Source organism: Sorex fumeus, unplaced genomic scaffold (assembly GCF_029834395.1).
Source record: "Sorex fumeus unplaced genomic scaffold, SorFum_2.1 ptg000098l, whole genome shotgun sequence".
In the NCBI taxonomy this organism is placed as follows: domain Eukaryota; kingdom Metazoa; phylum Chordata; class Mammalia; order Eulipotyphla; family Soricidae; genus Sorex; species Sorex fumeus.
Window position 1 is genome coordinate 60,070,728 of NW_026606155.1, and position 15,004 is coordinate 60,085,731.

General features: G+C 43.2%; 2 protein-coding genes across 6 annotated transcripts in view; one reads left to right on the forward strand and one right to left on the reverse strand.

The window, feature by feature from the left end:
- LOC130041987 (signal recognition particle subunit SRP54) overlaps positions 1-1,271 on the reverse strand; it is a 79,221-nt gene extending 77,950 nt beyond the window's left edge. For 2 of the 3 annotated variants that reach the window (XM_056134312.1, XM_056134308.1), the window contains exon 1: positions 1,135-1,262. The gene's annotated coding sequence lies outside the window, so the exon portion shown is untranslated. Of the gene's footprint in view, positions 1-1,134 lie in introns of all 3 variants that reach the window. The other variant, XM_056134309.1, reaches the window with a different exon arrangement.
- A 94-nt stretch (positions 1,272-1,365) lies between these two features.
- The window catches only part of LOC130041989 (uncharacterized), a 34,938-nt gene continuing 21,299 nt past the window's right edge, over positions 1,366-15,004 (forward strand). Inside the window, exon 1 of one of the 3 annotated variants that reach the window (XM_056134315.1) lies at positions 1,366-1,462. Coding sequence is in view for 1 of the 3 variants with exons in the window: in XM_056134314.1 (XP_055990289.1) it covers positions 1,826-1,922 (97 nt within the window). In the remaining 2 variants the exon portion in view is untranslated. Of the gene's footprint in view, positions 1,463-1,761; positions 1,923-2,265; positions 2,379-15,004 lie in introns of those variants that run through there. The other 2 variants (XM_056134314.1, XM_056134316.1) reach the window with 2 other exon arrangements.

Below are 15,004 nucleotides of genomic sequence, written 5' to 3' on the forward strand. Positions count from 1 at the left end.
GCTCTGCACTCAGGGATCACTCATATCACAATATGGAGTACTGGGGAATCGAACCTGGATCAGCTGCAGGCAAAGCAAGTGGCCAAGAGGCTGGACAGCCGCTCTGACTTCAGATAACATTGGTTGACCATACTTAAAAATAAATCAAGAAAAGAAAGTTGGAGAGAAATATTTTCCATCTCCCCTGGCACCGCCATTGCTCTATTGTAGGCACCATTCCAAACACTTTCATCTTTCATGCCCACCAGTGTGTCAGGTAGGGAAGGAAACTGAGGCAGGACTGGAAATGCAATTTGCTCAGTGTCTCATGTCTCCTAAAGAGCACACTCGCTCTCAAAACTCGCACGACTGACTCTATACCTTTCTAAGTTTCTCATCCCTTGGCCTGATACAACGTTTATTACGTGCCTCTCTCTCTGCCTCACTTTGGTGTTAACTCTCAAAGACAAGGGTTTTATCATTCATTTCTGTATTCCTCCAGCTAAGGAAGAGAAGAAACTTTGCTGAATTAAGCTGATCCAAGAGGTAGGCAAGAACAGCATGGAGAAAAGCAACGGGAGAGTTCAGGAAAGTTTAGGAGAGGAGGGGAAAGGGAAGAGGGGAGGGAGAGGAAGAGAGGGGAGGGGAGGAGAGAGGAGAAGAGAGGAGCGGGCTGAGTTGAGGGGAGGTCACCATAATCTCTTACGTGCCCACTGGCGCGGTTATTGATAACAAGAGTCCTTTCCCACTTACCGAAGGCCCACCGGAAGCAGGGCAATGTGGGAATCAGAGCAAACAGGGCAAAACAAAAATCCGGTCCACGTCGGAATATTTTCGGGGCAAGCTGTCACACCTAAATCCTTCAACAGAACAGCTACTGACTCAGGCCTTCATCTCTAGTGGGTTCGGGCAAATCGGAAGGCAACTTACAAGGGTCATAAATTAAAAAAAACAAAAACAAAAACAAAAACAAAACAACTTCAGGACGGGGCGACACGCAATGAAAAGTGGGCCAGAGCACCTCAATTTTGCTGACGACTGCCGGAGGCCAGGTTAGACGACTCTCCTTCCGAGTCTCTCCTGTCCCCTGAGCAGCTCTGGAGCTGCCCCCAGCTGCCAGTTCGCGGTCCCAGGCGGGAAAAGGCAAGTACTTACCGCAAAAGGCACCGTAGCCTCCTTGGCCCAAAGGGGCCGGGGATTTCTTCGCTAAGCCCCACGGCGCGGAAGGACACCAACGAGAGCCGGGATCACACACAGCCGGGCGATTCCAAAGCCGGACTTCCTGAACGACATAAACTAGGGTCCCAGCGCCCAGCACCGCGACGCCAACTCCCACCAGCTGGAAGACCGACGACTGCCACCGAACCTTCCGCCCAATGAGGAAACGTCACCACTCCGAGTAGTCCAGCCTTTCTTCACAGAGGATCCACTTCCGCTTCCGGGGCACCCGCCAGGTTCTTTCGGTGAAGGCGGGTTATTTGAGGTGTTTGTTTTGCTTCCCTAGACTTTGGGCATTTGTTTTTTTTCTATCGCTCAGTCTCTGTAGCGGCCAATTAATTTATGGGGGCGGGGGAGGGGGGCAAATGGGAAGACTCTTGAAATACAATCTCAGGAAAGCAGTCCGCCCTCGAGAGTTTAAAGAGTGGCGAAGCCGGGCTCCGCCGGCTCCAAGGGGGACGGCGCGGGTGGGATTGTCAGGGTCGGCAGGCGCACGAGGGGGAACTCCGGCCGGGGGCGGGGCTTGCGTAGCGTAGGGGCGGGGCTCCGGCGAGAGGGCGGGGCTGTGGCCGGTGTGTGCGTGCGCGTGTGCAGTGCGGCCCTCGTCCTCACCTGGGGCATCTCCAGCATGGAATTCCCGGAGGCCAGGACCGCGGTCCTACAGCTGCTGCGGACGACGGCCCCGGCCGACCTTCCGGCGCTGCTCCAGTGGATGCGAACTACCAGTAAGCCGGCGCATCCCGAGAGGCAGGCGGTCGGGGCATGATGTGCTGTGAGGAATTGGGCGCGGGACCAGGCAAAAAAAAAAAAAAAAAAAGTAAAGCTTTCCCTCAGGTCGCCGCGCGGGTCCCCTGTCTGCTCGCGAGCGGGTGGACCCGGGCACTCGTCTGTCTCTCTGGCCTCGGAGGGTTTCGAGTCCCGCTCTGGAGGGGGCGCGGCGGGGACGACACTGCGGCTTCTCGTGTCGTTTTGTGATTGCGCCGCGGTCTTAACCCGCTACAACTTCCTGAGGGCGGCGAGGAGGGTTCGCGCTTCCCACGCGGCTCCCTCACGCCGCTGTCGACCCAGAAACGCGCCCGGTGGGACGAGTTTTAGGCTCTGAAGCGGGAAGCTCCGCCTCTGGGGCAAGTGCGTTTGTTTCCTGAAGTTGCGGGTCTCCAGGCCGTTTTCCCCCGGTGAGGGTGAGGCAGGAGAAAGGGGGCCCCCAAGGGCGACGACTGACGTCGGGGACGGGGCGGGGCGGGGAGGGGAGGCGGGACGCGCTCGGGCTTCCCCCGCGGGTGGCCTGCGCGCACCCTACCGCTGTGGTTTTCAGCGGTTAGTAGAATTAAAAATAGCAAAAACAACACACACACACACACACATACACACACAAGTTAGGATCGAGGAAATGTGGGTGAGGTATGGGAAAAGAAATTGCTTCAAAAAGTGAAGACTGGTGAAGGCTCAAGAAAAGAGGGTAGTCCGGGTTGGATCGTTGTTAATTTCGCCGCGTTTCCCCAAAACACGAATTCCCAGGGCTATTTCATACATTCTAGCTTGCCTATTTGTTCTGGGTTCGCCGTTTGGTTTTGGGCCCCGACTTATGCCACCAAACTGCCAGCGTGCGTTTTCAGGACTTAGGACCATGATGTAGCGCTGCAAGGCCCTAAGGGGCCGGCCCAGGACTCCCAGGGCCAACTTTGGAGGTGCTCGCTGGGTCAGGTTTGATCCCCAACAGCACCACGGGATCGGGCAAGCAGTAAAGAATCCCAAGCAATGCTCCAACATCCACCCCTCTCCTCACATACACCCAGTGTTCCGGGATGTGGTCAAAAAGCAAAACATAAGATTATAAATATAGCAGGACTTCAGGTCATTCATTCTGATCCTGGGACATCCATTCTCCTATTTCTATTATGAGTATAAAGTGAGCTTTGTACAAGGATACAAGATCAGTCAGAGAAAGGGCCTGAGAGCAGAGTACAAGTGTGGTCCCAATAAGCGTGAAAAAAAATACATTGGAACCACTATCTGTTAGTTGTCCTGGAACCTCTGAATTTTTTCTGAATATGCATAAACAAATGAGAAAGCCATGTGAGTAGCACCTAACAGTTAAGAATCAAGTTATGAAAGGAGAAAATTAGGATCTGCTAATGGCAATTAACATATATCTCAAGAAATTTTTTAAACACTTAAAGACAAAACAATAGCTGGATGACTGGAAGCTTTTAGAAGACCTTTATTTTACTTAGACCTTTATTATACTTAAATCTTTTGAACTGTTGACCTGCTAGAGGTTTTTTGATGTTCTCACAGAGCTAAAAATCAAAGCCTGAGATCTACTTAAACTTATCAAATAACCAATTGTTACAGTTCTATATTACATTACCATTAAGTATTCATATAACTTAAAGGTTTTCCCATCTGTATTGAATTCATGTATTTGTGAAAATTATCAAGTATTTGAGGTAATCAGTTACATTTTTTAAATTAAAAATCAAAAAAGAGGTTTGGAGCCATAGTACAGTGTGTAAGGCACTTGGCTTGCCCAAGACCTTTATCCAGATTTGATCTCCAATATTCGATATGGCACCACAGCACTGCCAGGAGTGATTTCAGAGTGCAGACCCAGGAGTAAACCCTGAGCATCACTTGGTATTGCCCAAAAAACAGACCAAACAAATGGGTACTTAATGACATTTCTATCAAATAATTATACTCTTATCCCTATTGCATTTTTTTAAATGAGCTGAGAGGCCAGAGAAACAGTGCCTAGATTAAGGCACTTGCCCTACCACCATACATGGTTTTCCAGAAGTGATCTCTGAGGACAACCCTTAGAAAAAGTTACTATGATACATGAAAAGAGTACTGTATCATGTGCAAGTGATTTTTATATCGGAAATGCATTGTTGGTTTAATTTAAAAGGCCAATCAGTTTAAATTATTAAAAGTGTATGTTATCTCCGTAGATGTAGAAAGGACTTTTGACATCCAGTATTTTCCTGATAAAAATTCATACCAACTAGGAATAGAACCAGAGCATTCTTAATCTGAAAAAGGGCACTGTAGCACTGTCCTCCCATTGTTCATCAATTTGCTCAAGCGGGCACCAGTAACGTCTCTATTGTGAGACTCGTAGTTACTGTTTTTAGCATATTGATTACATCACGCGGAGCTTGCCAGGCTTGCCAGGCTCTTCCGTGTAGACAGGATACTCTCAGTGGCTTGGCAGGCTCTCCGAGAGGGACAAAGGAATCGAACCCAGATCGGCTACGTGCAAGGCAAATGTCCTATCTGCTGTTCTGTTGCTTCAGCCCTGAAAAAGGGCATATACTAAAAATATATAACATACTGATGAAAAAAGGTATTGCTTTCATCTAAAACCAGCAACAAAACAATAGTGTGTATATAGTCATCACTTCTGGGGGAGGGGTCTTTGGGCCAAACCCATCTGTGCTCAGAGCTTAATCCTGGCTCTGTACTCAAGAATCACTTCCAGAGAGGGTCAGGAAACCATATGTGGTGCCCAGGATTGAATCCAAGTCAGTTGCATGCAAAGCAAGCATGCTACCTGTTGTTCTACCTCTCCAGCCCTACATATTTTTCCACTTTAAATTTTTATATTGGTTTGAAGGCCTATATGTTTTAGATGCAAGTTTTTTGTTGGAGATGTGTGTTTTAAAAATATTTATCCTGGTCTATTTGTTTATCCTCTTAGAATTTTTTCCAAACAAAACTTTTATTTTGATGAAATCCAGTTTATATTTTCCCCTTTATAAATATGCTTTTGATGTTAAGTTCAAGGACTCTGTTTAGTTACACCCAGCAATACTCAAGGGTCACATGGTGCTGGGAATGAACTCAGGGCCTCACACATGTTATGTATTTTACCAGTTTGGCTGTCACTTTTAATTTTTTGGTCAAGTTAATTTTTGTAAACATAGCTCAATATGTTTAATCCTCAGCATCACATGGTTCCCTGAGCATCCTTGGAGTGAGCACACAACTGGAAGTAGCGCCTTAGCATCGCTGGATATGTCCCAAAAGCGGAAATTAAAAAGCGGGGGGAGAGTTTAGATTGAAGTTCTTTTTTCTGCCTATTGGTATCCATTTGCTATAGCACCATTTTTGGAAAGGTTATCTTTAAAAATCAGCTAAACAGTTTTGTGTGCATCTATTTCTGAATCCTTTGTTTTCTTCCATTGATTTATGTACCTCTTCCTAACCATTACCACACTGTCCTGATTACTATAGCTATTTGGGGTTTTGTTTACCTTATGATTTTTGGGTCAAAACAGCATTACTCAGGGATATTCTGGTTCTGTGCTCAAAGGTTACTCCTAGCAGTACTCACTTTGGAGGTCAAACCAGGGTTGCTACACGCAGGCAAACATCTTTACCCACTGTACTGTCTCTCTAGCCTGCTATTCCTATTTTTAAATGTGCTATTTAATTTCTAAAGTTGATGATTTGTTGAGTTTCTATTATGATCCCTATTTTGACTGAATTATAGGCAGAAAGGTTATTCTGCATGATTTTAATTCTTTTAAATGTATAAATATGTGGTTTTATAACCTAATGGCTGTTCTTAATGAATATACTATGGGTTCATGGGGAAAAAAAATGCTTTCTACTATAGAAGACTTGTAAACACATCAGTTAGATCCTGTTGGTTAATGATTTTATTTTTTATTTATTTATTTTGCTTTTTGGGTCACACCTGGCAATGCACAGGGGTTACTCCTGGCTCTGCACTCAGGGATTACTCCTGGCAGTGCTCAGGGGACCATATGGGATACTGGGAATCGAACCTGGGTCAGCTGCGTGCAAGGCAGACACCCTACCCACTGCTCTATTGCTCCAGCCCAATGATTTTATTTTTTAAAACATATTACAAAGGAAGTACATATCAAAAAGCCCATATCATCACCACAATCCTCAAATTCTTTCTTTGCTCCCACTTTTTTCTCTTCCTTAGGCAACAGTTGTGGAGGGGTTGGTACATGATGCTGGTTAAGGTCATTTAGCCCTTATTTTACAGATATTCCCAAATGCAGATAGCCAAAGCTTTGCAGACAAGCCAGGCCAGAGAGACTTGGTGTTTGCATGGCCTGCTTTAATGAGAAAGTTGATCTTACTTTCTGTAAATTTCACTTCATGGCTGAGTAGATGGAGGCCAGCTCAGAGCAGGCCGTGGTGCAAGTTATTGCCAGTGAACGTAGCCCAGTGAGGAGGTAGTAGCTGATAAAGTGAGGGAGGACTCCTCCAACACAGCACTCACTTAGCCTTAGCTTATTCAGATGTCAGATGGACTATGCACTTTATTTTATTATTATAACTATTATTATTTTGGTTTGGGGGCAGCACTCAATGATATTCCAAGCTTACTCTTGGCTCTATGCTTCAGAGATCACTCCTGGCCGTCTTGGGAACATACGGGATGTCAGAGATCAGACCCACATCAACCAAATGCAATGCAAGTGTCTTACCTTAATATCACTTCAGCTCAGGACTGTACACATTAGAGGAAGCTGAGGAAGATATTTTTAGTACTCTCTCTTCATTGATGTTCTTCCAAGGAGTTCTATCAGAATGGGGTATTGGGGTATTGAAGAATGGGGTATTGAAGTCCCCAAGTATGGTTGTCAAAATGTCTGTTTCTCCTAATTTGCACACTTTTCATGCTTTGTTGTTTGGTGTATAAACATTTAGGATTGCTCTGTCTTTTGGTTGAACCCTTTATAATTTTGTAGTCTTCCTCTTCTTTGTCTCTAGTAATTTTATTTGCTTTATTTTCCCCCTCACCCTTCCCCCTTATTGCTGTTGTTGTAGTGATCAAAGGTCATACACACCTGCAGTGCTTGTAGTACTAGCCTGGACCATTGGGCGGGGGGAATGTTGGAGTGTCACACACCTGGCTGTGCACTAGAGGTCACACACTTACTGGGAATGTGTATAGCATAGCCTCTGTGAATGTGCTCAGTGCAGATGGGTGGAATCAGGGATCAACCCCTTGGCTTCACCACTTGCAAGGCATGCACTTTTTTTTCTTGTATTATATCATTTGTTTACTTATTTTTTTTAATCACCGTGAGATAAAATTACAAAGCTTTTACATTTGAGTTTCAGTCATACAATGATCAAACACCCATCCCTCTACCAGTGCACATTTTCCACCACCAATGTCCCCATTATCTGCCCCCCTCATCCCAGTGTCCACCACCCTATTCCAACCCTTCCCCACCTCTATGGCAGACAATTTTCCCCATACTCTCTCTCTACTGTTGGGCATTATGGTTTGCAATATAGATACTAAGAGGCTATCATATTTGGTCCTTTATCTACTTTCAGCACACATCTCCCTTCCCAAATGATCCCTCCAACCATCATTGACTTAGTGATCCTTTCTCTCTTCTAGCTGCCTTCTCCCCCAGCTCGAGTCCAGCTTCCAACTAAGGAGCAATATTCCTTGTGTCTGCTGTCCTTGGGTGTCAGTCTCATGTTATTTTATTTTCTACAAATAAGTGCAGTCCTTCTACGTCTGTCTCTCTGACTCATTTCACTTAGCATGATACTCTCCATGACCATCCACTTATAAGCAAATTTTTTCACTTCATCTTCCCTAACAGCAAGGCAGGTACACTCTTAGCCACTATGCCATCTCCTGTGCCTCAACTGCTACTAATTTTCTTTTTCAATCTCCACTTCGCTTTCTAGGGTTACTAGGTATGTTTCAGTAATAACTTGTTTATGTTTTGTAATGTACTTCTTTATATAATATTCTTTGTGATTTCTCTACTATTGCTATAGGAATCTGTTACATACCCATGTACTGGCACCAGCGTGTTACACCTAGTTGAAAATTTTTATATCTTAATACCCATTAAACTTCCTTTATTATTCCCTACCTTTTCTTCTTTTTTTTTTTTTTTTTTTTTTTTTTTTTGCTTTTTGGGTCACACCTGGCGATGCACAGGGGTTACTCCTGGCTCTGCACTCAGCAATTACTCCTGGCGGTGCTCAGGGGACCATGTGGGATACTGGGAATCGAACCCGGGTTGGCCGCGTGCAAGGCAAACGCCCTACCCGCTGTGCTATTGCTCCAGCCCCGCTACTTTTAAAATATAATATCAAAATGTGTTCAGATAGTTTTAATGCATTTTGATTTGACCATCAAATATTTTTGAGAAACTAATAAGATGATCTATTTCATTTGTTCCCTTTTGCTCTTCTGAAGCTCCAGCCTTCTTTAGAAGTCAGTCTGATGGCAATAATTCTCATTTTTCCTATATCTGGGGATAGAAGCTATCTTTATTTTTGTCTTGAATTGTAATTTCACCAGATTAAATTCACAGTAGTGATTCTTTTCTTCCCCCAATACTTGAAAAATATAACTGCCTTTTGGTTCCCAGGTTAAAATAGTTTATAATTCGTTGTCACTTGCATTGGTATTTCCTTATAAGTAATGAACCTCTTCTTTATGGTTCCTTTTAACATTTGTTCTCCATCTTTTGTTTTCAGAATTTGAATTATATCTCCATGTGTGGATTTTTTGTGGTCTGTCCTATTTAGATTTGGGACAGCTTCTTAAATGTGTAGGGTTCCATTTCAACAAATTGGGGTGGGGGGCTTGACCATATTTCTTTAAATACTTTTATTCTCCATACCAATGTCAGTTATTATCCTACAGATTCCTGAGACTGTTCATTTATATTTTTCAGTCTATTTTTTCTCTGGAATTTTAAAATATGTCCTCAGTTCACTGTTTTTTGTTTTTGTTTTTGTTTTCAATTGTCTCCACTCTTTTTGAGGCAGTTTAACGAGTTTTAAAGCTTTGATTATAGACCAGAGAAATAGCTCAACAGACTGGAATGCATGCAGGAGACTCTTGATTTGATCCCCAACACCACATGGTTCTCCAGGACTCCCAGGAGTAAGTACAGAACTGGTAGTATATTTCCCTCTACCCCCAACCACCTTTGGATGTGGAAGGGGAAAAAATCAAAATAAGCATGGAAGAGATAGGCTCAAGTTGTAGAGCCACTGCTTAGTATGCAGGAAGCCTTCGTTTTATCCCTTGATTTACATGATCCCCTAAGCAAAATATAAAGCTTTATTATATTTTTCAGTTCTGTAATTTTCATATTATTTTTCATAACCTATTTGCTAATTTATATTGGCTAATTTATATTTTCACTTGTTACAAGAATTCTAATTTGCTTTTACTTGATCACTTGACATCCCATTACACATTGATTTGCTCAAGCGGGTGCCAGTAATGTCTCCATTCATCCCTGTCATGTGCTAGTGTAACCCAATGGTGTCTGCTCATTCTAGGAACAAGAAGAGCCTCAAACCGATCTTTCAGGGTCTTGACGAAGACTATCTCGTAGGTGGGCGGCCACGCGATCTTTTTTTTTTTTCAGAGATTTTTTTTTATTTAGATTTTTATTAGTGAAACACCATGAGGTACAATTGTAGATTTACAAATTTATCTTTTGACATCCTGTGGAATCCAGTCAGTAATAGCTCTAGTCCGGTGGTCGTCTCCAAATCTCATTACGTGTCCAGCCCATCTGATTTTGAACGCCTTGGCAAACAAGACAGCGTGCCTGATTCTTGACCATCGACGGAGGTCGGAAATCTGGATTCTTTCTCTCATTTGAGTTAAGCATGATACTCCAAGCATAGATCTTTCGATTCCTATTTGGGAGACCTGAATAGCGTTCTCATCCTGTTTTCGTAGGGCTCAGGTCTCTGAGGCATATGTTAATGCAGGAAGAATAACGCCAAACATTAGCTAAGCAGCACAAATGCTGACCAACTTCTACCGTGAGTGTGGAAAGGTCGGACTACAGCTGAATCTCACAAAGGCAATGTTTATGAGAAACAGTCTCGTTCCACACGTTCACAATGGAACGAACATCTCCGAATGCAAGTTTTGTGTACCTGGGTCAATAAGTCGACATGACGAATGACCTGGCACCTGAGTTGCGCAGGAGGAAGAGAGCAGCTTGGAACGCCTTCAAGAGCATTGAAGAAATAGCTAAGAGGACGAAGAACCTCCCGCTTCAGGCACATCTCTTCGATTCCACTGTTCTTCCTGCTTTTACTTTTTTTTTATTTTAATAAAGTAACTGTGTTGTAAGGGCTGGAGCGATAGCACAGCGGGTAGGGCGTTCACCTTACAAGCGGCCAACATGGCCGACCCGAGTTTGATTCCTCCGCCCCTCTCGGAGAGCCCAGCAAGCTACCGAGAGTATTCGATATGCCAGACACAGTAACAACAAAGTCTCCAATGGAGACGTTACTGGGCCCGCTCGAGAAAATCGACGATCAACGGGAGGGCCTTTACCTTTAACTGTGTTGTAACATCTGAGGTCTGCTCTAATGGAAGCATTTTTGTGATAGGTGCTAGAAGATCCTTGTCTGGTCATCTAAATTCTGATTCACCTGGTTATTAGTATCTAGGTTGCCATTTCTCATAGAAATTAAGTTTTACTGTTCTTGATAAGCAGAATCATTTTTCATTATATCCTGGATATTTTGGATATTATATGGCTTGGGGGGAAGGGGGATTAACAGTCTCAGTGGTGCTCTGGATTTACATCTGACTTTAGGCTCAGGGATCACTCTTGGTGCGTTCAGGGAACTATGTGCGGTCCTGGGGATTGAACCCATGTTGGCCACATGCAAGGCAAATGCCCTACTTGGCTGTACTCCCTGTAGGACTCTTCTCAGCAGGCAGTTGCTTTGCTTAAACCTGTCTGTGCCTGATTTGAGGGCTTAAGTTCCTACAACAGTTTAGTTTATATTGACCTTGTAGTGCTATTTGGATTTGTTCTTTGGCCTGCTAGGATTTCTACTCACTCTATGCAGTTACCTACAGTGGGACACCAGATTCTCATACTGCCCTCAGGTTACCAGACTGCCTTCCACACATAAATAAACAATATGGGGCCTAGATTGCTTGCTGCTACTGACTCCAAAACTGGGAGATGCCAGACCTGTGACTCTTCCTGTTCTTAGCTTAAAGACCTGGAGATAGCTCACTCTTTTGATGCTCTCAGATGAATCCACTAGTGCCAAGGGTGTGAGTCAGGAGTCAAGCTTCTCAGTAGGTCTTCAGTGTCCTTCCTCTCTACCTGTTGCTAATTAGAGCAGATCTGTCTTAGTTCTTTTTGCAGAGGGCATGTTGATATGCCTGTTGTTGGTTCTGAGATGTAGGTTCCTCTGGGGTTGTTGGGTTTGGTTTGGTTTTGTTGCTTGTTTGGGGTTTTTTGGTGTTGTTTTGGGGCCACAACCAGCTGTGCTCAGGACTTACTCCTGGCTCTGTGCTCAGGAATCACTCCTGGTGGATTTAGAGAACCATATAAGATACTAGGAATGGAACCAAGGTTGACTATTTACAAGGCAAACACCCTACCCCCTGTACTATCCCTCTGGCTCACTGCAGGCTTCCCCATACCCATTCCAGACTGTAGAGGAGATTCAAAAACAAAAAACAGGGAACTTACTGAAGAGTACTTCTTTAAGCATTGAGGTTCCTGCGCACTAACTTCTTTTAGATTTCAGGGTCTTTTCTGGTTACTTACTGAATTACTACTAGGGTAGCACTGTAGCTCTATCCTCTTGTTGTTCATCGATTTGCTCGAGCAGGCACCAGTAACATCTCCATTGTGAGAAGTTACTGTTTTTGGCATATCGAATATGCCACTGGGAGCTTGCTAGGCTCTTTCTTGCAAGCGGGATACTCTTGGTAGCTTGTCGGGCTCTCTGAGAGGGATAGAGGAAATCAAAGCCAGGTTGGCCACTGCAAGACAAATGCCCTACCCGCTATGCTATCACTCCAGCCCATGCTACTAGGGTATGTAATTATATTGAGAAAAGTAAGGAAAGATACCATATTTGGAACCAAAAATCCCATCAATTTTTAAGATTTATAGTCTTCTGATATATGAATATGAATGAATAGTAGTTAACATGTAGCCTAGTGCCCAATTCTGCATTGTACATTATTTAAAGTAAAAATATAAAGGTGTGAAGGCTGGAGGTGAAATTTAGTCTTTAAAGAGAGAAGTAACTTGAGCGGGTTTATTGTAGAAAGCAAGGTCATGCGGTTGAAAGGAACAATAAACAGGAAATATAAATGGAATATACAATATAAATGAAAAACAACTGAGCTTTACCTATTTAGAGCAAAATTTCTGTGAGAAAGTACTGAGAATTGAAAGTCTACAAGCATATTTTACTAGGGAGACTGCTCAAGGGCTGGAACATGTACCTTGAACATGCAATGAGTTCAGTCTCTTGCATTGCATGGGCCCCCATGCACCACGGGGTATTCTTTTCCACCACAGAATATACAGTGATTAGATTGGTAATCTATAGAGGAATTTTGTTTTGTTTTAAATCTTTTTTTCTTTGGTTTTTTGGGCTACACCCAACTGTGCTCAGGGCCCACTCCTGGTTCTATGCTCAGGGATCACTCCTGGTAGGCTTGGGGGACCAGATGAGGCACTGGGGTTAGTGTAGCAGGTAAAGTGCTTGCTCTGAACCCTGTTTGTTGTGTGCAAGTCAAGCATCATACCTACTGTACTATCTCTCTGACCCTGAGGTTAAAAACTCTAGAGAACTCTGGAGTGAAACTTGACACATTGGAAATAGAAAACCATCCAAAAATTGTAAGGTGAAAATGAGGGCTAAACAATATTAAACATAGTGTTTTGCAGTGGGAGAAACTTAACAAGGAGCTACGTAGGAGCAGGTAGTGGTGTTCTAACTGTGGGGTGTTGGTGGCAGCTGTGAGGTTCAGAAAGGAAGCAGTATTCTAAAGAAAAGTGATAGAATTTGACACCAAGTCAGATTTGATGCCAAGGTTGGATTCATACTTTCAGTTTTGGAGATTTCTTTCTTCCATATACTCAATATAAATAGGACATTTTTAAAAGATTTAATCTTTTAACTTTAGAGCAGTTCTTCTTGCTGCATTCCCATCCCTCCTACATACATACATAATTTGAGAAATAACTTTACTGTCCTTAAGCAACTGATTAACACCTTTCTTTAATCCTTTTCCAAGAAACCTACTGTTACCACACATCCTGAAATAGTTGTTATACATGTTAAAAGATGTTCACCCTCACTAGTAATTAAAGAAATGCAAATTAAAGCAGCAAAATTTGTTTTTATGGAAATAGTCAATGCTGTAGAAATTTATTTATTTTGCTGTAGAGATTTAAGGGAGAGGGGAAATATACATTCCTAGTTTCTGTTAGAATACATCTTTTTAATCTTTCGAGAAAAAAAATTGACAATATGTAGTAAAAGCTCACTGCTTAAAATTTATAATAATCAGAAATGCAAAGATCTAATGTATGCCTGAATGTATTTTGACAAATATAACCATATCAAAATGTTTAGCAATGAAAATGAATGGTTATACATATAATGGAATATTACATAGTGATGTTCAGATGCTACTCCTGGCTCTGTGCCCAGAGGTCACTCCTGGCAATGCTGGGAGAACCCTGTGCAGTGCCAGGAATCAAAGTGGGGTCAACTTCATGCCAGTCGAGTGTTTTGGGCCATACTTGGTGCTTAGGGAACAAGTGGTGCCAGGCATCAATTGGTGATCAACCCATGCATGTGGAACAAATGCTTAACCCTATACTGTCTCTTCAGACTCAGGAGTTTCATTTTAATGACAGTAAATGTTTCTGACATAATGTTAAGTAAATTCCAGTTTTACACATTATGATAGGAAGCTATGCTATCTACCATGGCCCCCCCCACACCAAAAAAAACCTTGCAAATCATTTCAGAAATTATCTGCCAGCTGCTACAAATAATACTCCATTTTGCCTTAATTGAGTTGAAAACGTCCATTGTCTTACAAACTGCACTGTAGCACTGTCCTCCCGTTGTTCATCAATTTGCTTGAGTGGGCCCAGTAACGTCTCCATTGTGAGACTCATTGTTACTGTGTTTGGCATATCCAATACGTCACAGGTAGCTTGCCAGGCTTTGCCTTGCGGGCGAGATACTCTCGGTAACTTGCTGGGCTCTCCAAGAGAGACAGAGGAATCGAACCCAGTTTGTTCGGGCAGGCCATGTGCAAGGCAAGCGCCCTACCACTGTGCTATGGCTCCAGCCCTATCTTACAAAATGCTCAATAAATATTTTCTGTTATTAAATATCTAAGAGCTTTTTTCCCTAGAAAAGTTTATGTGTACACCCGAGCATAAAACGTAGACCACACCACTTGTGGGCCACATAAACTGGGCTCATTAACTATGGCCATGGTTAGGAATCTCCGTTGTTAACAGGACAAATCTCATTTTATCCTTGAATGTGGTTGGTTAAGTTTCTTGTCTGGGATTAGGGGTGCCAGTTTTCATTTTCACCTGGCAACCTTCGTATTGTACTAACCTTCACTTAGTATTATCTTTCCTTGCTGACTGATATACAATTTCATAATACCTTTCATATTGACTGATGATGCACCTTTTATTTGGAGGGTAAGTGGGATTCATCTGGCATGAATGCCCTAGGTCAGAGACAGTTCCATGCCTCCTGCATGCAAAGCATATATACAGGCTATTTGAATTATCTCCCAGGCCCTTCAATAAGCACGTTTAAGTAAGGAGATGTACGTGAAATTCATTGTGATAGTTCAAAATTTTCATCCATTTCCATCTTTTATTTCTCCAGCTCCCTAGATCCTCCATATACATGACTGTTTAAGACAAGAGAAAGCTAGTGATTGGAAACTTACTTGTCAGCCACAGCCTTTGCCACTTTAGACTCTTTGAGGTAGTGA